Raw genomic sequence first — 26,317 nt, forward strand, 5'->3', positions numbered from 1 at the left:
CTCTCTGTCTCCATGACCACCCAGGAGTGACAAAGCTACAGAGGAACTCCTCTCTCTCTCCATGACCACCCAGGAGTGACAAAGCTGATCTAGGATCTGCTTGCCCTCCCGAATCCTAATCTGAATTAACCATTAGAGGTTAAAAACACAAAACAGACCCCAGACCAGCATCTAGGGCAACTTCACTACTCTCAATGACACATGCATACAGTACATAGCCTGCTGAGAGAGAGGGTTAACTTATCCATATATCTGACTTAGTCATTTCTGGTCCTGGTTAAATGACTTGGTCCTGGTTAAATGATCTGGCCCTGGTTAAATGACCTGGCTCTGGTTAAATGACCTGGTCCTGGTTAAATGATCTGGCTCTGGTTAAATGACCTGGTCCTGGTTAAATGACCTGGTCCTGGCTCTGGTTAAATGACCTGGTCCTGGTTAAATGACCTGGTCCTGGTTAAATGATCTGGCCCTGGTTAAATGACCTGGTCCTGGCTCTGGTTAAATGACCTGGTCCTGGTTAAATGACCTGGTCCTGGTTAAATGACGTGGCCCTGGTTAAATGACCTGGTCCTGGCCCTGGTTAAATGACCTGGCCCTGGTTAAATGACCTGGTCCTGGCCCTGGTTAAATGATCTGGCCCTGGTTAAATGACCTGGCCCTGGTTAAATGACCTGGTCCTGGCCCTGATTAAATGACCTGGCCCTGGTTAAATGACCTGGCCCTGGTTAAATGATCTGGCCCTGGTTAAATGACCTGGTCCTGGCTCTGGTTAAATGACCTGGCCCTGGTTAAATGACCTGGTCCTGGTTAAATGACCTGGTCCTGGTTAAATGACGTGGCCCTGGTTAAATGACCTGGTCCTGGCCCTGGTTAAATGACCTGGCCTTGGTTAAATGACCTGGCCCTGGTTAAATGATCTGGCCCTGGTTAAATGACCTAGCCCTGGTTAAATGACCTGGCCCTGGTTAAATGACCTGGCCCTGGTTAAATGATCTGGCCCTGGTTAAATGATCTGGACCTGGTTAAATGACCTGGCCCTGGCCACTCAGCCACAGGATACTGTAGATGGTTTCAAATCTCCCTTTCTCTAAATGACTGTACGGATCTGGGCTGGTTTCCCAAAAAGCATCGTAGCACTATGATCATCTTTCGTCCATTTAGTTTCAATGGAATTAAAGTTAGTGCTACGATGCTTTTAGGAAATCCAGCCCTGGTATGTGACGAGACGTGATGTTCATATGGTTGAATGAAAGCAATCTATGTCCTTCGTTGTCAGTGAATTATGCTAAAAAATATATTCTTGTAGAAAGGTATTTATTATCTGCTGACAGATTCCATTTTATATTTCTTATTTATAAAATTAGGAAATGATTTATACAGTACTTCTATAATAAAAAACATTTTATAAAGATAATTTAAAATGATGGGTTCATGCAAAAATGTTAGCGAGTAGAAACAGTGGGAAACTAAACCAAAGCATGAAGTGCTGTCATACCTTGTCCACAGGCCGCTGACAGGGTAAGGAAACCAATGTGTCATTTTGTCATTTGGGTCAACTATCCCTTTACTTATGTTTTGTAAGATGACTTTACATTTTTTCATGCCTTTTATTAATAAAATAAGATTGACAATGTGGGATGAATTCGTTTGAATTATTTGTAGGTAAACAAACTATAGTCCGCTTTCACTGTAATGCACAACTATAACGGCATTCATGATTTAAAATACGATGTTGTGGTATCTGGTAAGACTAATTATAACCAGATGAGACTCATCAAACTGCACCTTACCCCTCCAAGCCGGTAGGTGGCGGTCACACGATAGTTTTTAGGTTGCCTCGGAAAAAAGGCAAAAGCACTTCCGCTTTGCCACTTCCTTGTTTTTATGTCAGCTGTCAAATTCAATTGACGCGCGAAATAAGCAAAACAAAACAGAAATGTCACAGTCGGGGTGTCCTCTTGGTGACAGAATCCTAGTTGGTTACATTTTACCCGAAAAGAAGGTTAAAAACTCCGAAAATGACGACTCTGATTGGGAAGATGATGAGGAGGAAGAAGATGCACAGCCGGATTTTCTGGATATGAAAGAGATGGACAGCGTTAGTTCAGGAGGACATGTGTTTAATTCCTCCGTACCGGGCCGAAACGAAGGTGAGTGGTCGTTGACAGATCATCATAGCTTTGATAAATGCACATGTAGAAGTTAACCTAACTAGCTAATGCGGTTGTCACTTGCAACAAATTAGGCATATTTATCTAACAAGCAAGTTGCCAATCATTCGGTGTAAAGGGACAGTGACAGTGTCACTCTTGTCGGTCGAGCTTGTATTGATTGTAATTTCTCCTACTGTAGAGAGGAGTCTACTGTAATTTATATAGTTTGTTCAATCTGGTTTATCTCTTGTTGGTGACACTAATACACCCACAGAAAGGTGGGTATAATTTGTGGGAAAGTTCCAACAGGAGGAATCTGTAACCAAAAACTTGTTAAAGTACAAGGTTGCCAACAAAACAACGTATACAAAGTTGTATAGCGGCAGAATAAGATACCGGGTAGAGAGGGTGGGCTTTTTCCATTCAGCATGTTTATTCCGTAAAAATATCTGTCCTCTCTCTGGTAGCCTACGAACAAACATTAAGAATAAGCTACGTGGTGAGTTGATGCCTGTTCGGCATTTAGTTAGCTAGGTGAATTGATCATGCTACTTTTGTATGCGTTGTTTGTTGCCAACCTTGTACTTTACCAAGTTTTTGTTACAGATTCCTGTTGGAACGTTCCCACAAATTATACCCACCTCCCACAAAACACTATCATACAATCCACCACGATGAATGCATGCTGATGATCTAACTACCTAACGTTAGTCAGCTCAATAACTAACTATCTTGTGTAATTGTTTCATTTTCTATCCCATGTCCGTTCTAGTTGATTTCCTGGACAGCGTGTCTGGAAGGAGATGCAGAGTAATGGGCCGGTTCAGTCTGAAGGACCCGTGGTGGGAGGCTACCTGCACGACCCGCGCTGCCAAGGGCAAGCTGGTGCTACGGGGCTACCCTGCCTACCGCCTTCGCTCAGACCTCCAGGGAGACCCGGACCACTCTGTCCTGTCTCTGTTCCTCACAGCCTGCGGCGTGGACGCACAGTTTGTCGTCCCCTTCTTTGCTTGGCTGCCGATGGGAAGGAAGGTGGAGTTTGCTAACTTGCAGGAAGTTCTGGCTGAGTTTGAGGAAGGAGAGCAGCACAGGGCTTTGGCACAGCAGATTAAAGCCTTGGTCTCTGTTTCAGGTAGGTGGACGTGGGGGAGAGATACATCTTGACCCTGATCTATAGTGTTTTGGTAATATGAAGTGCTGTGAGTAAAGACCATAGCTGTGTTCGAATACTCCTACCATACCATTCTATACTATACCATACTAACCATACCATACTAACTATACCATTCTATACCATACTAACCATACCATTCTATACCATACTAACCATACCATACCATTCTATACCATACTAACCATACCATTCTATACCATACTAACCATACCATTCTATACCATACTAACCATACCATTCTATACCATACTAACCATACCATACCATTCTATACCATACTAACCATACCATACTAACCATACCACACTATACCATACTATACCATACCATACTAACCATACTAACCATACCATACTATACCATACTATACCATTCTATACCATACTAACCATACCATTCTATGCCATACTATACCATACTAACCATACCATACTAACCATACCACACTATACCATACTAACCATACCATACTAACCATACTATACCATACTATACCATACTATACCATTCTATACCATACTAACCATACCATTCTATACCATACTATACCATACTAACCATACCATACTAACCATACTAACCATACCATACCATACTATACCATTCTATACCATACTAACCATACCATACTATACCATACTAACCATACCATACTATACCATACCATACTATACTAACCATACCATACTATACCATACTAACCATACTATACCATACCATACTAACCATACCATACTATACCATACTATACCATACCATACTATACCATACTAACCATACCATACTATACCATACTAACCATACCATACTATACCATTTTATACCATACTAACCATACCATACTATACCATACTATACCATACTATACCATACTATACCATACTATACCATTATATACCATACTAACCATACCATACTATACCATACTAACTATACCATACTAACCATACCATACTATACCATTTTATACCATACTAACCATACCATACTATACCATACTATACCATACCATACTATACCATTATATACCATACTAACCATACCATACTATACCATACTAACCATACCATACTAACCATACCATACTATACCATACCATACTATACCATTTTATACCATACTAACCATACCATGCTATACCATACTAACCATACCATACTAACCATACTAACCATACCATACTATACCATTCTATACCATACTAACCATACCATACTATACCATACTAACCATACCATACTATACCATTCTATACCATACTATACCATTCTATACCATACTAACCATATCATACTATACCATTCTATACCATACTAACCATACCATACCATTCTATACCATACCATACTATACTAACCATACTATTTGTGACACCAGTTGGGTATGTAGTATGCTTATTAGTCATAGGGGTGCGTTCGTAAATTCCCTCTGGCTATCTACTCCGATTTCAGAGCACTCGCTGATGAATTTACAAACGCTCAATACCCGTTGAATGTGTCGGTCAATATCGGCAAAAAAAAAAAACGTATTTCAATTGTTGCCAGCAGCACAGTTAGTTACCAGCAGCACAGTTAGTTACCAGCAGCACAGTTAGTTACCAGCAGCACAGTTAGTTACCAACGCTCAACACCCGTTGAATCTGACAACGCCCTGAATTTACAAACGCCCAGAGCGCACTCTGGCACTCCCAGATCGAAGTTACGAACACACCCGAAGTCTAGCTAGTAATTTGTTACGCTAACAAGCTAGCAATAGGTTGCATAGCAACAGCATCAGCTTCCGGTAGACGTGTGAAGCCGTAGCGCGCTCAACTGAAATGTTACCGTTGGTTTACAGTATACTAACATTTAGTATGGGTATCTGGAACACAGCTCATGTCATCGGTATGTCTGTCAGTTGCAGGGATGCGCGTGACTGCTGCCTCTCTGTACCCCCATGTGATGAGATACCTGCCTACCCTACTGCCAGGGCGCTTCACAGAGCTCCTGAGTCGGGGAAAGAAAAGCCAAAAACATCCTGCGGCACAGGGTGCTACACAGATAGAGGAGGAGGAAGAGGAGGATCTCAGCTTGCTGGCCAAAATAGAGGAGATGATCAAGACGGACGTCTGGAAGCTGGGCTTTAACTATGTAAGCGTAACCTCCTGGCTGGTTGTGGACTGTGGTTGGTTAACATACTTTGTCAACAGTTTCTGTAGTCTTCGATCGGACCAATCCAGCAGTGAAGTATCACATCGCATCCCTCCAATCTGCCATGCACGCTTTGACATGAACTCAAATAAGAAAATAATTAATTATCTTGAGTAATCGCTTCTCACTTTTCCTCTCTCCCCCCTCCCTCCCTTTATCTCCCCTCTCCTCCCTCCCCCCTACTCCCCTCTCCCTCTCTCCCCCCTACTCCCCTCTCCCTCTCTCCCCCCTACTCCCCTCTCCCTCTCTCCCCCCTACTCCCCTCTCCCTCTCTCCCCTCTCCTCCCTCTCCCCTACTCCCCCTCCCTTTCTCTCCCCTCTCCTCCCTCCCTTTCTCTCCCCTCTCCTCCCTCCCTTTCTCTCCCCTCTCCTCCCTCTCCCCTCTCCTCCCTCCCCCTACTCCCCTCTCCCCCCTCCCTCCCTTTCTCTCCCCTCTCCTCCCTCCCCCCTACTCCCCTCTTTCCCTTTCTCTCCCCTCTCCTCCCTCTCCCCTCCTCTCCCCTACTCCCCCTCTCTCCCCTACTCCCCCCTCCCTCTCTCCCCTACTCCCCTCTCTCTCTAGGTTATGTACAAGGAGTTGAAGGTGGTCCATTGCGAGGCTCAGCTGAGATCCTTCCATGAGTGTAAACTCTTCCAAGAGATCCCTCTGAAGCAGCGTAACGCCCTGCGAGTCTACGACTCTCTGAAGAACCACTGCTGCAGGACGGGCAGTACCTACACGGAGCTCCCCACCCTGTGTGACGAGGTCAGGAGAGGGTGTAGCTCCGTGATGGAGGTGGAGGTACGAGGAACACAGAATAAATCCGTCTGTCCACTTTGTGTTTCATGTATTGTTTGTTGGTTCGTTTGGCTGAGGCAGCTCCATATGTATTTATTTTGAATTTTCAAATGTAGTTAATTCGCTTCGTTCTTTCATTCAGGTGTGGGACGCAGTCCACTTCCTCAAAGAGCTGGGCGTCGTGGTACGGGATCGCCAGAAGGTGGCGCTGCAGAACCTGCATTCTTATGAGACTGGGATAGCTGAGTGCCTACGCTGTCTGGTGCAGGAAGAGCCCTGGGTTATACCTCTGGATGTCATAGAGGTGCTGACTGCTTCAGCTCTGGAGAGGCTGAGGAAGACGGGAGGGGATGGAGGGAGTAGGGAGGATCAAGGTGAAGTGGACTCCGACGCAGAGCGGAAGGCTGATGAGCTGAATGAAAGGTGTGATATGGATGGCAGCGCTGCAGAGACCGACCGTACTAGTGCTGCTGTTAGAACAGCCAGCGGATACTCTGTCCCAGACCACATCAAACCTGAACCAGCCCCTACAGACCAGGGCCCTCCAGTAGATTTAGACCCAGACCAGGGCCCTCCTCCAGTAGATTTAGACCCAGACCAGGTACGTGCAGCAGAGATGATCTGCTTCAATCCAGTGACGGTGATCAGCGGTAAGGGGGGCTGTGGTAAGACAACGGTGGTGAGTCTGGTGTTCAAGGCCGCCTTGCAGCAGAGCCCAGAGAAGGAGGTCAGGAAGGCATGCTGGGACTTTGAAAATGACTCCTTGGGGTCTGAGGCGTGGGAGGAAGCCGATGCGTGGGAGGAAGAAGCCCTGTCGAAGAGTCTCCTCTCTCAGTTAGAGGGGGAGGTAAAGGACGAGAAGAAGAAGTCGTCGTCGTCGTGGGTTTTACAGGGAGAGGACGAGGTGTTACTAACAGCACCCACAGGGAGAGCTGCGTCTCTGCTCACCAAGAGGACCTGCTTCAAGGCCTACACCCTGCACCAGGTTGGTACAGGAGACAGTTCTGCCCTTAGAATGACTTCTAGAATGGTTCTGACCCAGTTCTGTACCCGGCTAATAGCAGATAGTCAGAACAGGTTTCTGAATGGCAAACATTAGCCTGGGTAAAGCTAGAAGTCACATTCTCTGTCCATGCAGGCTTTGTCTCTGTAATAGAAAGGTTTCGGTGAGACCAAAATAAACGGCTGAAATGTTTTATCATTTTCATGGTTTACAAAGGATTATTTGTGTAATTTGTAGGTCAAGTTTTCCACTTGTTTTCTATAAGCGGCCACAGTCGTGGCCAAAAGTTTTGAGAATGACACAAATATTAATTTTTACAAAGTCTCCTGCCTCAGTTTGTATGATGGCAATTTGCATATACTCTAGAATGTTATGAAGAGTGATCAGATGAATTGCAATTAATTGCGAAGTCCCTCTTTGCCATGCAAATGAACTGAATCCCCCAAAAAACATTTCCACTGCATTTCAGCCCTGCCACAAAAGGACCAGCTGTCATGTCAGTGATTCTCTCGTTAACACAGGTGTGAGTGTTGACAAGACTGGAGATCACTCTGTCATGCTGATTGAGGTCGAATAACAGACTGGAAGCTTCAAAAGGAGGGTGGTGCTTGGAATCATTGTTCTTCCTCTGTCAACCATGGTTACCTGCAAGGAAACACGTGCCGTCATTATTGCTTTGCACAAAAAGGGCTTCACAGGCAAAGATATTATTGCCAGTAAGATTGCACCTAAATCAACCATTTATCGACTCAATCATTTATCGAGTCAATCCTCAAGAGGCGGGTGGACAAACAAAAACCCACAAATTCTGACAAACTCCAAGCATTGATTATGCAAGAATGGTCTGCCATCAGTCAGGATGTGGCCCAGAAGTTAATTGACAGCAAGCCAGGGCGGATTGCAGAGGTCTTGAAAAAGAAGGGTCAACACTGCAAATATTGACTCTTTGTATCAACTTCATGTAATTGTCAATAAAAGCCTTTGACACTTATGAAATGCTTGTAATTATACTTCAGTATTCCATAGTAACATCTGACAAAAATATCTAAAGACACTGAAGCAGCAAACTTTGTGGAAATTAATATTTGTGTAATTCTCAAAACTTTTGACCACGACTGTACATAGTGCCACTTCCAGAGGTCACAGATACCTAACCCCTCCCTCCTGTTCACTCTTCCCCGTCACCCCTCCCTCCTGTTCACTCTTCCCCGTCACCCCTCCCTCCTGTTCACTCTTCCCCGTCACCCCTCCCTCCTGTTCACTCTTCCCCGTCACCCCTCCCTCCTGTTCACTCTTCCCCGTCACCCCTCCCTCCTGTTCACTCTTCCCCGTCACCCCTCCCTCTCAGGTAGTGTGGAGTTTCATGCAGGCCAAGAAAGACCCCAACGGGGCTCCTGAGGAGTGGAAGTTTGCGTCTGTGCGCGTGTTGGTGGTGGACGAGGGCAGTCTGGTGTGTGTTCAGCTCCTCCACTCCGTCCTCACCATGCTCACCAAACACGCACAGCTCAGGAAGTTCGTCATCTTGGGTACGTTCGTTTTTTAAGTTCAGGTTTAAGCTGTACATGTTCGACATGTAAAGTGTGATGCCAACACGTGTGTGTGTGTGTGTGTGTGTGTGTGTGTGTGTGTGGGGGGGGGTGAAGGTGGAACAGAGTTAGGTAAGGTGAAGACTTCCTGTCCTATACAATGGACTTCCTGTCCTACACAAGGGAAACACGATGTGGTCCACTAGACTGCTCGGAATCACTGATCTACAAATCACCTTGTATCCCAATAAACTCCTCCATTATCTGAATGACATTAGACTACACTGCTTAATAACCCTGCTAGGACTTAAGGGTTGGCTGTTTGTCTGTCAGCTGACCACTATCCAGCCGGCCAACTCCTTGTCAAATCAAAATCAAATCAAATGTTTTTAATCATCATGGTTAGCAGATGTTAATGCGAGTGTAGCGACATGCTTGTGCTTCTAGTTCCGACAGTGCAGTAATATCTAACAAGTAATCTAACAATTCCCCAACAACTACCTTCTATAGGGATGGAATGAGATTATGTACATATATGGAGGAGCGATAACATGATGCAATAGATGGTATAAAATACAGTTGAAGTTTACATACACTTAGGTTGGAGTCATTAAAACTCGTTTTTCAACCACTCCACACATTTCTTGTTAACAAACTATAGTTTTGGCAAGTCGGTTAGGACAACAATTGTTTACAGACAGATTATTTCACTTATAATTCTCTGTATCACAATTCCAGTGGGTCAGAAGTTTAAAAACAATAATTTGACTGTGCCTTTAAATAGCTTGGAAAATTCCAGAAAATTATGTTTTGGCTTTAGAAGCTTCTGATAGGCTAATTGACATCATTTGAGTCAATTGGAGGTGTACCTGTGGATGTATTTCAAGGCCTACCTTCAAACTCAGTGCCTCTTTGCTTGACATCATGGGGAAATCAGCCAAGACCTCAGAAAATAAATTGTAGACCTCCACAAGTCTAGTTCATCCTTGGGAGCAATTTCCAAACGCCTGAAGGTTCCACGTTCATCTGTACAAACAATAGTACACAAGTATAAACACCATGGGACCACGCAGCCATCATACTGCTCAGGAAGGAGATGCATTCTGTCTCCTAGAGATGAACGTACTTTGGTGTGAAAAGTGCAAATCAATCCCAGAACAACAGCAAAGGACCCTGTGAAGATGCTGGAGGAAACAGGTACAAAGTATCTATATCCACAGTAAAAACAAGTCCTTTATCAACATAACCTGGAAGGCCGCTCAGAAAGGAAGCCGCCACTGCTCCAAAACCGCCATAAAAAAAGCCAAACTACTGTTTGCAAATGGGGACAAAGATTGTACTTTTTTGGAGAAATGTCCTCTGGTCTGATGAAACAAAAAATAGAACTGTTTGGCCATAATGACCGTCGTTATGTTTGGAGGAAAAAGGGGGAGGCTTGCTAGCCGAAGAACACCATCCCAACCGTGAAGCACGGGGGTGGCAGCATCATGTTGTGGGGGTGCTTTGCTGCAGGAGGGACTGGTGCACTTCACAAAATAGATGCCCAAGTTAAACCGTTTAAAGTCTATGCTACCAAATACTAATTAAATACTTATTGAGTGTCTGTAAACTTCTGACCCACTGATAATTCCGGAATCACTTGTAAATAAACACCTTTTGCACAGAAGAACTTTTGCGGCTCCGCCATCTTTTTATTTTGATAGAGGTTAGGTTATCCAGTTTAGCCTTCTGGCCTACTCTACGTGACAGTGATGAAAGTAAAATAAAAGCTGAAATAAATCATTCTCTCTACTATTATTCTGACATTTCACGTTCTTAAAATAGTGTTGATCCTAACTGACCAAAAACAGGGACATTTTACTAGGATTAAATGTTTTGTGAATTTGTGAAAAACTTGAGTTTAAATGTAATTGGCTAAGGTGTATGTAAACTTCCGACTTCAACTGTACATATGAGTAATGTAAGATATGTAAACATTATTAAAGTGACTAGTGATCCATTTATTAAAGTGGCTAGAGATTTGAGTCTGTATGTAGGCAGCAGCCTCTGAGTTAGTGGTGGCTGTTTAACAGTCTGATGGCCTTGAGATAAGCTTTTTTTTCAGTCTCTCGGTCCCTGCTTTGATGCACCTGTACTGACCTCGCCTTCTGGATGATAGCGGGGTGAACAGGCAGTGGCTCAGGTGGTTATTGTTCATGATAATCCTTTTGGCCTTCCTGTGACACCGGGTGGTGTAGGTGTCCTGGAGGGCAGGGGATGTGTTGTGCCTTGCGGTTGAGGGCGGTGCAGTTACTGTACCTGGCAGTGATACAGCCCGACAGGATGCTCTCAATTGTGCATCTTTTAAAGTTTTGTCAGGGTTTTAGGTGACAAGCCACATTTGTTTTCAGCCTCCTGAGGTTGAAGAGGCGCTGCTGCGCCTTCTTCACCACATTGTCTGTGTGGGTGCACCATTTCAGTTTGTCTGTGATGTGTACGCCGAGGAACTTAACTTTCCACCTTCACCACTGCTGTCCTTTCGATGTGGATAGGTGGGTGCTCCCTCTGCTGTTTCCTGAAGTCCACGATCATCTCCTTTGTTTTGTTGACGTTGAGTGAGAGGTTGTTTTCCTGACACCACACTCTGAGAGCCCTCACCTCCTCCCTGTAGGCTGTCTCGTTGTTGGTGGTGATCCAGCCCACTACTGTTGTGTCGTCTGCAAACTTGATGATCGAGTTGGAGGCGTGCATGGCCACTCAGTCATGGGTGAACAGGGAGTACAGGAAAGGGCTGAGCACGCACCCCTGTGGGGCCCCAGTGTTGAGGGTCAGCAAAGTGGAAATGTTGTTTCCTTACCTTCACCACCTGGGGGCAGCCCGTCAGGAAGAATGGCCTGTTCCACAGTCTGACTGTTTGTCTAGGTGATGTGCGTCAGCTGCCCAGTATCCAGCCAGGAAACACCTTGTATGGCCTGTTCCACAGTCTGCCTGTTTGTCTAGGTGATGTGCGTCAGCTGCCCAGTATCCAGCCAGGAAACACCTTGTATGGCCTGTTCCACAGTCTGCCTGTTTGTCTAGGTGATGTGCGTCAGCTGCCCAGTATCCAGCCAGGAAACACCTTGTACGACCTGTTCCACAGTCTGGGCCGAGCCCATTGGGCCATCGAGATGAGGACCAATCACAGAGCTGAGTCTCAACTCATCGTCAACAACGCCGGACAGTAAATATGACATTGGTTTTTGTCTTTTAGTTTCCACACAAACGTAAAAATACCACAGTGACTATTTGATAATATAAAATAAAAAGAACCATGAATTAATTCAGTATGTAGATAGAATAAACTTTAGATACAACTTTGCAAATTCAGATATATTAAACTAATTTTCTTGATTTTTTTTAGAAATGGCTAATTCTGTAAGATTGTTTTTGTCATGTCCTGATGCCATGACCGTCCATGAGAAAATAAAAATCCTGCGTCTGTCCTTTTAAAAAAAATCAGAATTGCAGAGATGGGGATGAATCGTAGTTTCAGACCGCTCCACTACGACGCCATCTTGGATCTGAATGGAAGTTACACCATGCCCTCTGAAGACAAGAGGTTCATCCTCATCCTGCTGCCCAACACCGACTCTAACTCTGACTATGGTGAGTACACCGTGGACTCCATCTGAAAACACAGAACACTACCAATATAATGCAACACAATGTGATGTTGTTTTTCAGACCTTCAGGTGGCTATCGAACTACTATTGAAAGCTGCTCCAGGACTGAGGAATGACGCCACGTCACAGTTCATTGCCTTCAGACGGTAAGACACGCATTACACAGTAGAGTGGTCAGACATGTAGAGGTTATCTACACCGTAGATACTATAGGGACAGTAGAGGGGTTCTCTATACTATAGGGACAGAAGAGGGATTCTCTATACTATAGGGACAGTAGAGGGGTTCTCTACACCGTAGATACTATAGGGACAGTAGAGGGGTTCTCTATGCTATAGGGACAGTAGAGGGGTTATCTACACCGTAGATACTATAGGGACAGTAGAGGGGTTATCTATGCTATAGGGACAGTAGAGGGGTTATCTATACTATAGGGACAGTAGAGGGGTTATCTATACTATAGGGACAGTAGAGGGATTCTCTATACCATTCATATTATAGGGACAGTAGAGGGATTCTCTATACCATCGATACTATAGGGACAGTAGAGGGGTTCTCTATACTATAGGGACAGTAGAGGGGTTCTCTATACTATAGGGACAGTAGAGGGGTTCTCTATACTATAGGGACAGTAGAGGGGTTCTCTATACTATAGGGACAGTAGAGGGGTTCTCTATACTATAGGGACAGTAGAGGGGTTCTCTATACTATAGGGACAGTAGAGGGGTTCTCTATACTATAGGGACAGTAGAGGGGTTCTCTATACTATAGGGACAGTAGAGGGGTTCTCTACACCGTAGATACTATAGGGACAGTAGAGGGGTTCTCTACACCGTAGATACTATAGGGACAGTAGAGGGGTTCTCTATACTATAGGGACAGTAGAGGGGTTCTCTATACTATAGGGACAGTAGAGGGGTTCTCTATACTATAGGGACAGTAGAGGGGTTCTCTATACTATAGGGACAGTAGAGGGGTTCTCTATACTATAGGGACAGTAGAGGGGTTCTCTATACTATAGGGACAGTAGAGGGGTTCTCTATACTATAGGGACAGTAGAGGGGTTCTCTATACTATAGGGACAGTAGAGGGGTTCTCTATACTATAGGGACAGTAGAGGGGTTCTCTATACTACAGGGACAGTAGAGAGGTTTTCTATATTAAGACCTGTATCTTAACTGTAGCTGTTTGTTTTTCAGGAAGGAGTGTGTCTTGATCAATGAGCTTTGCTGCAAACATTACTGCGACCACCGTACCAAGTAAGTTACTGTACTGCTATAGGAAGTGATGCTGTTTCTACTGCTATAGGAAGTGATGCTGTTTCTACTGCTATAGGAAGTGATGCTGTTTCTACTGCTATAGGAAGTGATGCTGTTTCTACTGCAATAGGAATAGTTGCTGTTTCTACTGCTATAGGAAGTGATGCTGTTTCTACTGCTATAGGAAGTGATGCTGTTTCTACTGCTATAGGAAGTGATGCTGTTTCTACTGCTATAGGAAGTGATGCTGTGTCTACTGCTATAGGAAGATATGCTGTTTCTACTGCTATAGGAAGATGCTGTTTCTACTGCTATAGGAAGTGATGCTGTTTCTACTGCTATAGGAAGTGATGCTGTTTCTACTGCTATAGGAAGTGATGCTGTTTCTACTGCTATAGGAAGTGATGCTGTGTCTACTGCTATAGGAAGATATGCTGTTTCTACTGCTATAGGAAGTGATGCTGTTTCTACTGCTATAGGAAGAGATGCTGTTTCTACTGCTATAGGAAGTGATGCTGTTTCTACTGCTATAGGAAGTGATGCTGTTTCTACTGCTATAGGAAGTGATGCTGTTTCTACTGCAATAGGAAGAGTTGCTGTTTCTACTGCTATAGGAAGTGATGCTGTTTCTACTGCTATAGGAAGTGATGCTGTTTCTACTGCTATAGGAAGTGATGCTGTTTCTACTGCTATAGGAAGTGATGCTGTTTCTACTGCTATAGGAAGAGATGCTGTTTCTACAGCTATAGGAAGAGATGCTGTTTCTACTGCTATAGGAAGTGATGCTGTTTCTACTGCTATAGGAAGTGATGCTGTTTCTACTGCCATAGGAAGAGATGCTGTTTCTACTGCCATAGGAAGAGATGCTGTTTCTACTGCTATAGGAAGAGATGCTGTTTCTACTGCTATAGGAAGAGATGCTGTTTCTACTGCTCTAGGAAGAGATGCTGTTTCTACTGCTATAGGAAGATATGCTGTTTCTACTGCTATAGGAAGAGATGCTGTTTCTACTGCTATAGGAAGAGATGCTGTTTCTACTGCTATAGGAAGAGATGCTGTAGGGAGAGATGCTGTTTCTACTGCTATAGGAAGAGATGCTGTAGGGAGAGACGCTGATTCTACTGCTATAGGAAGAGATGCTGTTTCTACTGCTATAGGAAGAGATGCTGTAGGGAGAGATGACGTTTCTGCCACTGGGGGGGGGGGGTAAGAAGAGATATTGTTTCTACTGCTGTGTAATGAGTGGACCACCAGATAGAGCTGTTGTACCAGTTGTAAAAAGGAAGAATGTGCAATGTGAGGAGGCAGAGGAGACTTGCCTCGTCTCCTAGATCCCGTTTGTTTCTGTTAGAAATCCCAGCTGGCCTCCTTATCTGTAGATAGATAAATAATTTGGGTTTGATGTGTCGATCTTTTTACCTCAGAAACAACAAGAACCGACTAGATTTCCAGCCGAGAGATAAAGTCTGCTGTACAAAGAACGGCTACGTCACAGACAGGAACAAGGAAGTGTCTCCCGAAGAAGAGGACTTGGAGAACAGCTACGTATCTGACACGGACAGGACCAAGCGGAGACTTCCTGGTCTGGACGGAGGGGAGAGACGGAGAGGGAACGGGGCCACACAGAGAGACGGAAGTGGTGACAAAATGAAAACTAAAGAGAAGAATAAAGAGCGTCTGTGTAACGGAGAGATATTCTTCATTAAACATGTGAGAGACGAGAGGACCAATAGTTACACGTGTTTTAGGCTATTCTGTAAGCTGCTCAATTCTAATTGGCTGAGCCGTGCTCTTGGGTTGTGTCTCCTCCTATGACAGGACGTGACAGAGGAGGAGGCGGGCTCACAGCGGAGCAGGAAGCAGAGGTACTTGACTCTGGATGATGGTGACGGACGGGAGCTGTGTGTTTCCTTCAGGGAGCTGCAGAGGGAATGTAAACTGCAACACGCCTGGGCTAGGACCATACACACCTTCCAGGTGTGTGTGGGAGTGTGTGTGTGTGTGTGTGTGTGTATTCTCTCTGTCTCCATTCATAAACTGATGAGAGAATGATTTAAACTAAGCAGTTCAGTAGACATTTTACCTCTGATGGAATTCTTCAGTTGTACTGTGCCTTCCTTCTCTGTGCGTCAGGGGTCGGAGACCGAGACGATTGTGTACGTGCTGGGTAACGGTAGCGTCCAGACGTGGAAACACGTGTACACGGCTGTGACACGGGGACAGAAGCGTGTATATGTCATAGCCAAGCGGGAGGGCATGGCCTCGGCCATCAAGAGACGCATCATCCCACGTAACACCCGGCTGGGAACCCTGGTCAAAGAGCTGCTGGTCCAGCCTGGGGCTGAGGGGCAGGACCAACCAGACCAGAACCAACCCCAGCCGGGCACACCTCGCAGGGCAGCCCCAGGCTTCGGGCCTACACAGACCACTCCTCTGGCCTCACAGACACCTAGCGGGTCTCTAAGGACCCCCTACAAAACCCCTATAGCAGCACCCAGACTCCTCTCTACGCCCAGCGTAGCAGTCCCACTTCACGCCAATCGTGTCCAGTCCCACTCTACGTCGGTCCTACCCAGGAAGCTGTGGAGAAATGAGCCTCCAACAGCTCCTCAGGCAGACGCCTCAGACACCTCTCTAATGGACGACATCACTTTCAGTCAGGCATATACCTGGTCGCCTATGAACAGCAGCTCTGAGGACCCCTCTCAGGAGCAGCCTGGGTCGTGTGAGGAGGAGGAGGAAGGGATCGAGATGGAGGCTAGCAGCAGCGCTGTAGAGGATGGACACATGGGGAAGGGTTCACATTTAGCTGCTCGGTCTGGGGTTGAGAGCACCCCTTCCAAGAGGACGCTCAGTCCTGACAGTGAGAAACAGAATGTAACTCATAAACAGATCAAGGTAAGAGAAAGAGGACTTGGCGTCTCATCAGGCAGATTTTCAGTTGCTTTTTGTGGTGGAAGCAGTACATTTTCTCACATGACTAGGGCACGTCTGAAGACATATTTGTGGTGTGGAGGAGGAGGGGTTATTTTAGTAGAAGTGGTTGAGGTGAGGAGGAGGAGGAGGAGGAGGGGTTATTTTAGTAGAAGTGGTTGAGGTGAGGAGGAGGAGGAGGAGGGGTTATTTTAGTAGAAGAGGTTGAGGTGAGGAGGAGGGGTTATTTTAGTAGAAGTGGTTGAGGTGAGGAGGAGGAGGGGTTATTTTAGTAGAAGTGGTTGAGGTGTGGAGGAGGAGGGGTTATTTTAGTAGAAGTGGTTGAGGTGAGGAGGAGGAGGAGGGGTTATTTTAGTAGAAGAGGTTGAGGTGAGGAGGAGGAGGGGTTATTTTAGTAGAAGAGGTTGAGGTGAGGAGGAGGAGGGGTTATTTTAGTAGAAGAGGTTGAGGTGAGGAGGAGGAGGGGTTATTTTAGTAGAAGTGGTTGAGGTGAGGAGGAGGGGTTATTTTAGTAGAAGTGGTTGAGGTGAGGTGAGGAGGAGGAGGAGGGGTTATTTTAGTAGAAGTGGTTGAGGTGAGGAGGAGGAGGAGGGGTTATTTTAGTAGAAGTGGTTGAGGTGAGGAGGGGTTATTTTAGTAGAAGAGGTTGAGGTGAGGAGGGGTTATTTTAGTAGAAGTGGTTGAGGTGAGGAGGAGGAGGAGGGGTTATTTTAGTAGAAGAGGTTGAGGTGAGGAGGAGGAGGAGGGGTTATTTTAGTAGAAGAGGTTGAGGTGAGGAGGAGGGGTTATTTTAGTAGAAGAGGTTGAGGTGAGGAGGAGGAGGAGGAGGGGTTATTTTAGTAGAAGAGGTTGAGGTGAGGAGGAGGAGGGGTTATTTTAGTAGAAGTGGATGAGGTGAGGAGGAGGAGGAGGAGGAGGGGTTATTTTAGTAGAAGAGGAGGAGGAGGGGTTATTTTAGTAGAAGAGGTTGAGGTGAGGAGGGGTTATTTTAGTAGAAGTGGTTGAGGTGAGGAGGAGGAGGAGGGGTTATTTTAGTAGAAGAGGTTGAGGTGAGGAGGAGGGGTTATTTTAGTAGAAGAGGTTGAGGTGAGGAGGAGGGGTTATTTTAGTAGAAGTGGTTGAGGTGAGGAGGAGGAGGAGGGGTTATTTTAGTAGAAGAGGTTGAGGTGAGGAGGAGGAGGGGTTATTTTAGTAGAAGTGGTTGAGGTGAGGAGGAGGAGGAGGGGTTATTTTAGTAGAAGAGGTTGAGGTAAGGAGGAGGAGGGGTTATTTTAGTAGAAGAGGTTGAGGTGAGGAGGGGTTATTTTAGTAGAAGTGGTTGAGAGGAGGAGGAGGAGGGGTTATTTTAGTAGAAGAGGTTGAGGTGAGGAGGAGGGGTTATTTTAGTAGAAGAGGTTGAGGTGAGGAGGAGGAGGGGTTATTTTAGTAGAAGTGGTTGAGGTGAGGAGGAGGAGGGGTTATTTTAGTAGAAGTGGTTGAGGTGAGGAGGAGGAGGAGGAGGAGGGGTTATTTTAGTAGAAGAGGTTGAGGTGAGGAGGAGGGGTTATTTTAGTAGAAGAGGTTGAGGTGAGGAGGAGGAGGGGTTATTTTTGTAGAAGTGGTTGAGGTGAGGAGGAGGGGTTATTTTAGTAGAAGTGGTTGAGGTGAGGAGGAGGGGTTATTTTAGTAGAAGAGGTTGAGGTGAGGAGGAGGAGGAGGAGGGGTTATTTTAGTAGAAGTGGTTGAGGTGGGGAGGAGGAGGGGTTATTTTAGTAGAAGTAGTTGAGGTGTGGAGGAGGAGGAGGGGTTATTTTAGTAGAAGTGGTTGAGGTGAGGAGGAGGAGGAGGGGTTATTTTAGTAGAAGTGGTTGAGGTGAGGTGTGGAGGAGGAGGGGTTATTTTAGTAGAAGAGGTTGAGGTGAGGAGGAGGGGTTATTTTAGTAGAAGTGGTTGAGGTGGGGAGGAGGAGGAGGAGGGGTTATTTTAGTAGAAGTGGTTGAGGTGTGGAAGAGGAGGAGGAGGGGTTATTTTAGTAGAAGTGGTTGAGGTGAGGAGGAGGAGGAGGAGGAGGGGTTATTTTAGTAGAAGAGGTTGAGGTGAGGAGGAGGGGTTATTTTAGTAGAAGTGGTTGAGGTGAGGAGGAGGAGGGGTTATTTTAGTAGAAGTGGCTGAGGTGGGGAGGAGGAGGAGGAGGGGTTATTTTAGTAGAAGTGGCTGAGGTGGGGAGGAGGAGGAGGAGGGGTTATTTTAGTAGAAGTGGTTGAGGTGTGGAGGAGGAGGAGGAGGGGTTATTTTAGTATAAGTGGTTGAGGTGTGGAGGAGGAGGGGTTATTTTAGTAGAAGTGGTTGAGGTGATGAGGAGGGGTTATTTTAGTAGAAGTGGTTGAGGTGGGGAGGAGGAGGAGGAGGAGGGGTTATTTTAGTAGAAGTGGAGGAGGAGGGGTTATTTTAGTAGAAGTGGTTGAGGTGAGGAGGAGGAGGAGGAGGAGGGGTTATTTTAGTAGAAGAGGTTGAGGTGAGGAGGAGGGGTTATTTTAGTAGAAGTGGTTGAGGTGAGGAGGAGGAGGGGTTATTTTAGTAGAAGTGGCTGAGGTGGGGAGGAGGAGGAGGAGGGGTTATTTTAGTAGAAGTGGCTGAGGTGGGGAGGAGGGGTTATTTTAGTAGAAGTGGTTGAGGTGTGAAGGAGGAGGAGGAGGGGTTATTTTAGTATAAGTGGTTGAGGTGTGGAGGAGGAGGGGTTATTTTAGTAGAAGTGGTTGAGGTGAGGAGGAGGGGTTATTTTAGTAGAAGTGGTTGAGGTGGGGAGGAGGAGGAGGAGGGGTTATTTTAGTAGAAGTGGTTGAGGTGTGGAGGAGGAGGGGTTATTTTAGTAGAAGTGGTTGAGGTGAGGAGGAGGAGGACGGGTTATTTTAGTAGAAGAGGTTGAGGTGAGGAGGAGGGGTTATTTTAGTAGAAGTGGTTGAGGTGGGGAGGAGGAGGGGTTATTTTAGTAGAAGTGGTTGAGGTGTGGAGGAGGAGGGTTATTTTAGTAGAAGTGGTTGAGGTGTGGAGGAGGAGGAGGGGTTATTTTAGTAGAAGTGGTTGAGGTGGGGAGGAGGAGGGGTTATTTTAGTAGAAGTGGTTGAGGTGAGGAGGAGGAGGGGTTATTTTAGTAGAAGTGGTTGAGGTGAGGAGGAGGGGTTATTTTAGTAGAAGTAGTTGAGGTGAGGAGGAGGAGGAGGAGGGGTTATTTTAGTAGAAGTGGTTGAGGTGGGGAGGAGGAGGGGTTATTTTAGTAGAAGTGGTTGAGGTGAGGAGGAGGGGTTATTTTAGTAGAAGTGGTTGAGGTGTGGAGGAGGAGGAGGAGGGGTTATTTTAGTAGAAGTGGTTGAGGTGTGGAGGAGGAGGAGGAGGGGTTATTTTAGAAGTGGTTGAGGTGTGGAGGAGGAGGAGGGGTTATTTTAGAAGTGGAGGAGGAGGAGGAGGGGTTATTTTAGTAGAAGAGGTTGAGGTGGGGAGGAGGGGTTATTTTAGTAGAAGTGGTTGAGGTGTGGAGGAGGAGGAGGGGTTATTTTAGTAGAAGTGGTTGAGGTGTGGAGGAGGAGGAGGGGTTATTTTAGAAGTGGTTGAGGTGTGGAGGAGGAGGAGGAGGGGTTATTTTAGAAGTGGTTGAGGTGAGGAGGAGGAGGAGGAGGGGTTATTTTAGTAGAAGTGGTTGAGGTGTGGAGGAGGAGGGGTTATTTTAGTAGAAGTAGTTGAGGTGAGGAGGAGGAGGAGGGGTTATTTTAGTAGAAGTGGTTGAGGTGAGGAGGAGGAGGAGGGGTTATTTTAGTAGAAGTGGTTGAGGTGAGGTGTGGAGGAGGAGGGGTTATTTTAGTAGAAGTGGTTGAGGTGAGGAGGAGGGGTTATTTTAGTAGAAGTGGTTGAGGTGAGGAGGAGGGGGAGGGGTTATTTTAGTAGAAGTGGTTGAGGTGAGGAGGAGGAGGAGGGGTTATTTTAGTAGAAGTGGTTGAGGTGAGGAGGAGGAGGGGTTATTTTAGTAGAAGTGGTTGAGGTGAGGAGGAGGGGTTATTTTAGTAGAAGTGGTTGAGGTGAGGAGGAGGGGTTATTTTAGTAGAAGTGGTTGAGGTGAGGAGGAGGAGGAGGGGTTATTTTAGTAGAAGTGGTTGAGGTGAGGAGGAGGAGGGGTTATTTTAGTAGAAGTGGTTGAGGTGAGGAGGAGGAGGGGTTATTTTAGTAGAAGTGGTTGAGGTGAGGAGGAGGAGGAGGAGGGGTTATTTTAGTAGAAGTGGTTGAGGTGAGGAGGAGGAGGGGTTATTTTAGTAGAAGTGGCTGAGGTAGTTATTCTAAGAGAGTCAGTTGGGAAGAGTTATCACGTTTCTCTGACTCCATCTTGTTGTTGTGTCATCTGTGTAGGTGGAGCCATTCGAATCACCGCTGGGCTGTTCCAGACTGCAGCAGCTCGCCCTCTGCACGCGCACCTCCCACGGCAAACGGCTTTTCCAAGGTCCCCCCTCCGATCAGGACTGAACGTCTTCTCTCCCTGACCCATTGATACCAGGATATCTTATGATTGATGGCCACTACTGCATTGATACCAGGATATCTTATGATTGATGGCCACTACTCCATTGATACCAGGATATCTTATGATTGATGGCCACTACTGCATTGATACCAGGATATCTTATGATTGATGGCCACTACTGCATTGATACCAGGATATCTTATGATTGATGGCCACTACTCCATTGATACCAGGATATCTTATGATTGATGGCCACTACAGCATTGATACCAGGATATCTTATGATTGATGGCCACTACTGCATTGATACCAGGATATCTTATGATTGATGGCCACTACTGCATTGATACCAGGATATCTTATGATTGATGGCCACTACTCCATTGATACCAGGATATCTTATGATTGATGGCCACTACAGCATTGATACCAGGATATCTTATGATTGATGGCCACTACAGCATTGATACCAGGATATCTTATGATTGATGGCCACTACTGCATTGATACCAGGATATCTTATGATTGATGGCCACTACTGCATTGATACCAGGATATCTTATGATTGATGGCCACTACTGCATTGATACCAGGATATCTTATGATTGATGGCCACTACTGCATTGATACCAGGATATCTTATGATTGATGGCCACTACTGCATTGATACCAGGATATCTTATGATTGATGGCCACTACTGCATTGATACCAGGATATCTTATGATTGATGGCCACTACTGCATTGATACCAGGATATCTTATGATTGATGGCCACTACTGCATTGATACCAGGATATCTTATGATTGATGGCCACTACTGCATTGATACCAGGATATCTTATGATTGATGGCCACTACTGCATTGATACCAGGATATCTTATGATTGATGGCCACTACAGCATTGATACCAGGATATCTTATGATTGATGGCCACTACTGCATTGATACCAGGATATCTTATGATTGATGGCCACTACTGCATTGATACCAGGATATTTGAATCAAATCATATTTTATACGTCACATGCACGGAATACAAGTGTAGACCTTACCATGAAATGCTTACTTACAAGCCCATAACCAATAATGCAATTTTAATTAAAGAGTTAAGAATGATATTTACTAAATAAACTCGTTTTTTAAAAAGTAACGCAATAAAATAAAAATAGTGAGGTTATATACAGGGGGTACCGGTACCGAGACAATGTGTAGGGGGGTAGAGGTTAGTCGAGGTGATTGAGGTAGGTAGGGGTAACGTGACTATGCATAGATAATAATGAGTAGCAGTAGTCGAGGTGATTGAGGTAGGTAGGGGTAGAGTGACTATGCATAGATAATAATGAGTAGCAGTAGTCGAGGTGATTGAGGTAGGTAGGGGTAGAGTGACTATGCATAGATAATAATGAGTAGCAGTAGTGGGGGGGAAGGAGGGTTCAATGTAAATAGTCCGGTGGCCAGTTGATGAACTGTTCAGCAGTCTTATAGCTTCTGGGTGGGAGCTGTTAAGGAGCCTTTTGGACTTGATGCTCCGGTACCACTTGCCGTGCGGTAGCAGAGAGAACCGTCTATGACTGGGGTGGCTGGAGTCTATTTTTTAGGCCCTTCCTCTGACACCGCCTGGTATAGAGGTCCTGGATGGCAGGAAGCTCGGCCCCAGTGATGTACTGGGCCGTACGCATTTCCCTCTGTGGCGCCTTGTGGTCGGATAGCGGTCCGGCGCCATCATTAGACAGGAAACTCTGCATTACTATGTTTATTTTAAATGTTTTAATTACAATCTGGGCTTGTTTCATTTTATTGATCAAGTGCCTCAGATGAGATTGTGATCATTTCATCAGTTTGTTTGCAATCATCTCAGGCATGTTGTTTTTTCCACTCTAAATCAAATCAGCCATGTTGTTATTTTTCCACTCTGTAAATCACCTCAGCCATGTTGTTTATTTTTCCACTCTGTAAGTCACCTCAGCCATGTTGTTTATTTTTCCACTCTGTAAATCACCTCAGCCATGTTGTTTATTTTTCCACTCTGTAAATCACCTCAGCCATGTTGTTTATTTTTCCACTCTGTAAATCACCTCAGCCATGTTGTTTATTTTTCCACTCTGTAAATCACCTCAGCCATGTTGTTTATTTTTCCACTCTGTAAATCACCTCAGCCATGTTGTTTATTTTTCCACTCTGTAAATCACCTCAGCCATGTTGTTTATTTTTCCACTCTGTAAATCACCTCAGCCATGTTGTTTATTTTTCCACTCTGTAAATCACCTCAGCCATGTTGTTTATTTTTCCACTCTGTAAATCACCTCAGCCATGTTGTTTATTTTTCCACTCTGTAAATCACCTCAGCCATGTTGTTTATTTTTCCACTCTGTAAATCACCTCAGCCATGTTGTTGTTATTGTTCCACTCTGTAAATCACCTCAGCCATGTTGTTTATTGTTCCCACTCTGTAAATCACCTCAGCCATGTTATTTTTCCACTCTGTAAATCACCTCAGCCATGTTGTTTATTTTTCCACTCTGTAAATCACCTCAGCCATGTTGTTTATTTTCCCACTCTGTAAATCACCTCAGCCATGTTGTTATTTTTCCACTCTGTAAATCACCTCAGCCATGTTGTTTATTTTTCCACTCTGTAAATCACCTCAGCCATGTTGTTATTTTTCCACTCTGTAAATCACCTCAGCCATGTTGTTTATTTTTCCACTCTGTAAATCACCTCAGCCATGTTGTTATTTTTCCACTCTGTAAATCACCTCAGCCATGTTGTTTATTTTTCCACTCTGTAAATCACCTCAGCCATGTTGTTTATTTTTCCACTCTGTAAATCACCTCAGCCATGTTGTTATTTTTCCACTCTGTAAATCACCTCAGCCATGTTGTTTATTTTTCCACTCTGTAAATCACCTCAGCCATGTTGTTTATTTTTCCACTCTGTAAATCACCTCAGCCATGTTGTTTATTTTTCCACTCTGTAAATCACCTCAGCCATGTTGTTATTTTTCCACTCTGTAAATCACCTCAGCCATGTTGTTTATTTTTCCACTCTGTAAATCACCTCAGCCATGTTGTTTATTTTTCCACTCTGTAAATCACCTCAGCCATGTTGTTTATTTTTCCACTCTGTAAATCACCTCAGCCATGTTGTTTATTTTTCCACTCTGTAAATCTTTTTTTATTGTTTCTCTTTTCTCGGCCATACAAAGGTTTACAGCTGGAGGAATTCCCAAAGTTATACATAGACGATAAATATCATGCTACCAAAGTATTAAATTTGTACAAAAATACTTTTACAGGTCATAATACCGGTCCATTAGAAATAAAAATACAATTTTTCAGGGACTTAAACAGTGAGTTTCTTTAACTGTATCATACATTGAATGATGGTTGACCCCACTATGGTAATTGGCAGTGTGTACTCCAGTATTAAGAACAGAAAAATGACCACTCCACCTGAGCTATTTAACTCAAAGGCTTCGTCTGCATAAGTCCAAAAGCTTGTTCTCTGTAGCGTTGAGGTGAATTGTAAAGAAACCTAAGGTGCAAATGTCTGCAATGAACTGTATCTGTGGTTAAATAAACCACTGTTTTTTGTTTTTTTGACACAGCGAATGGCTTGAGATTCAACTGAACTCTTTTTAAAAGACAACAATAGTAGCAGTGACTGGAAGTAGTCAATTATTACTGTTGGGCTACTACGGTTGAACTGTGTGTAGTCATTGCCAGTAGCTGAGATGTCAGTCATTTTCAGTAGCTGAGATGTCAGTCATTTTCAGTAGCTGAGATGTCAGTCATTTCAGTAGCTGAGTATCCAGTGCATTTGATGGCAGCCATTTCAGTAGCTGAGATGTCAGCCATTTTCAGTAGTTAAGTATCCAGTGTGTTGGGAGTTGTCCATGTATAAATACAGCACTTGAAAGTGAACATTTGAGACGACGTGGCTTTTCCAACAGTCTCTATGGCGCAAGTGAGAGAGATGGAGAGCGAGATCGTTGTCTAAATAAGAGATCGAGTGGTTGGTTATATAGTGGGAGGGATAATGCTGTCGTACGTGAGCCATTTCCACACAACAACAACAAAATAGTGAGACCATAGAAATCATAGAATGGGATTTTTTTTCCCCCATTTCAAGTCTGATCTAGTTCTGTAAGCACTGAAGACAGAGGTGACATCACTCATCCAGAAAAAAGCCACTGGTTTACATGAAGTACACGGTTCGGGAACGTCTGTTTCGTCACAGGTCAGCCTGCTTTTGAACAGACACCTCTTTTTTCCTGGTGTCAGTTTGTTTTTTTATGAAGTGAAAATCTACTGGAATTACATCTTGTTGCCTTACCATTATAGGGTAAGGCATTACACTGGGCCCTTCAACATACATCTTGTTGCCGTAACCTTGTTGCCTTACCATTATAGGGTAAGACATTACACTGGGCCCTTCAACATACATCTCTCATCATCATCATCAAACAAGTGTCATTTTCTATATTACAAATTCTTTGTTATTATTTGAAGCCTTTTGGGGGGGTGGGGGGGGGGGCAAACCTCAGAAAAACAATGAACCGTACATAAACATACTTTAAACAAAGCCAGTATCACACAGATTAGCATATTAGTTGATATTTACTCAAACAGGGTACAGGGATGGTGGGATATAAAATAGAAAAGCTGTTTTGAATTACTTGGGTTATTTTAGATTTTACCTCATGCTTTCCCCCGCCCCTCCCCTTAAATCAATGGGTCATTTTGATTGGATGGTAGAAATGTCATCAGTAACGTTACTATTCTGGGTGGGATATTTACGGTTGATTTGATATCTGGTTGGTTGGCGCTCTTTTCAGATCGTCGTTTTAAAAGGATAAAATGACTGCTATAATATGAGTGTCGTTTTTTTCTAAACCCAGTTTTATAGGTGCCTCTTCCTAAGTAGCAGTTTGTTTCAGTACCGATGAAACTACCTGCGATGTGCTGTCCAATGTTCTGAAGTAGTAGGACTTTCTCTCTGGGGCCTCCCGTAGCGGCTCAGCGGTCTAAAGTACTGCATCGCAGGGCTCGAGGCGCCACTACAGCCCCGGTCTCCATCCCAGACTGTGTTACAGCCGGGCCGAGACCAGGAGACCCATGAGGCGGCGCACAATTGGCCGAGCGTTGTCCTGGTTAGGGGAGGGTTTGGCCC

The 26,317-nt window shown here is 44.9% G+C and overlaps 1 protein-coding gene across 1 annotated transcript; it reads left to right on the forward strand.

The window, feature by feature from the left end:
• The first annotated feature begins 1,836 nt into the window (after positions 1 to 1,836).
• Positions 1,837 to 24,486, forward strand: helb (DNA helicase B). The gene is made up of 14 exons (XM_090201293.1): positions 1,837 to 2,150; positions 2,926 to 3,285; positions 5,224 to 5,456; positions 6,079 to 6,297; positions 6,437 to 7,279; positions 8,646 to 8,823; positions 11,881 to 12,022; positions 12,302 to 12,447; positions 12,526 to 12,610; positions 13,664 to 13,723; positions 15,148 to 15,433; positions 15,542 to 15,700; positions 15,857 to 16,621; positions 21,032 to 24,486. Exons 1-14 carry the CDS (start codon positions 1,937 to 1,939, stop codon positions 21,143 to 21,145), a joined length of 3,804 nt encoding a protein of 1,267 aa, XP_090057419.1. The 5' UTR covers positions 1,837 to 1,936; the 3' UTR covers positions 21,146 to 24,486.
• The last annotated feature ends 1,831 nt before the right edge of the window (positions 24,487 to 26,317 follow it).

This window comes from Oncorhynchus mykiss, chromosome 15, assembly GCF_057628025.1.
Source record: "Oncorhynchus mykiss isolate SJ-2025 chromosome 15, ASM5762802v1, whole genome shotgun sequence".
Lineage (NCBI taxonomy): Eukaryota > Metazoa > Chordata > Actinopteri > Salmoniformes > Salmonidae > Oncorhynchus > Oncorhynchus mykiss.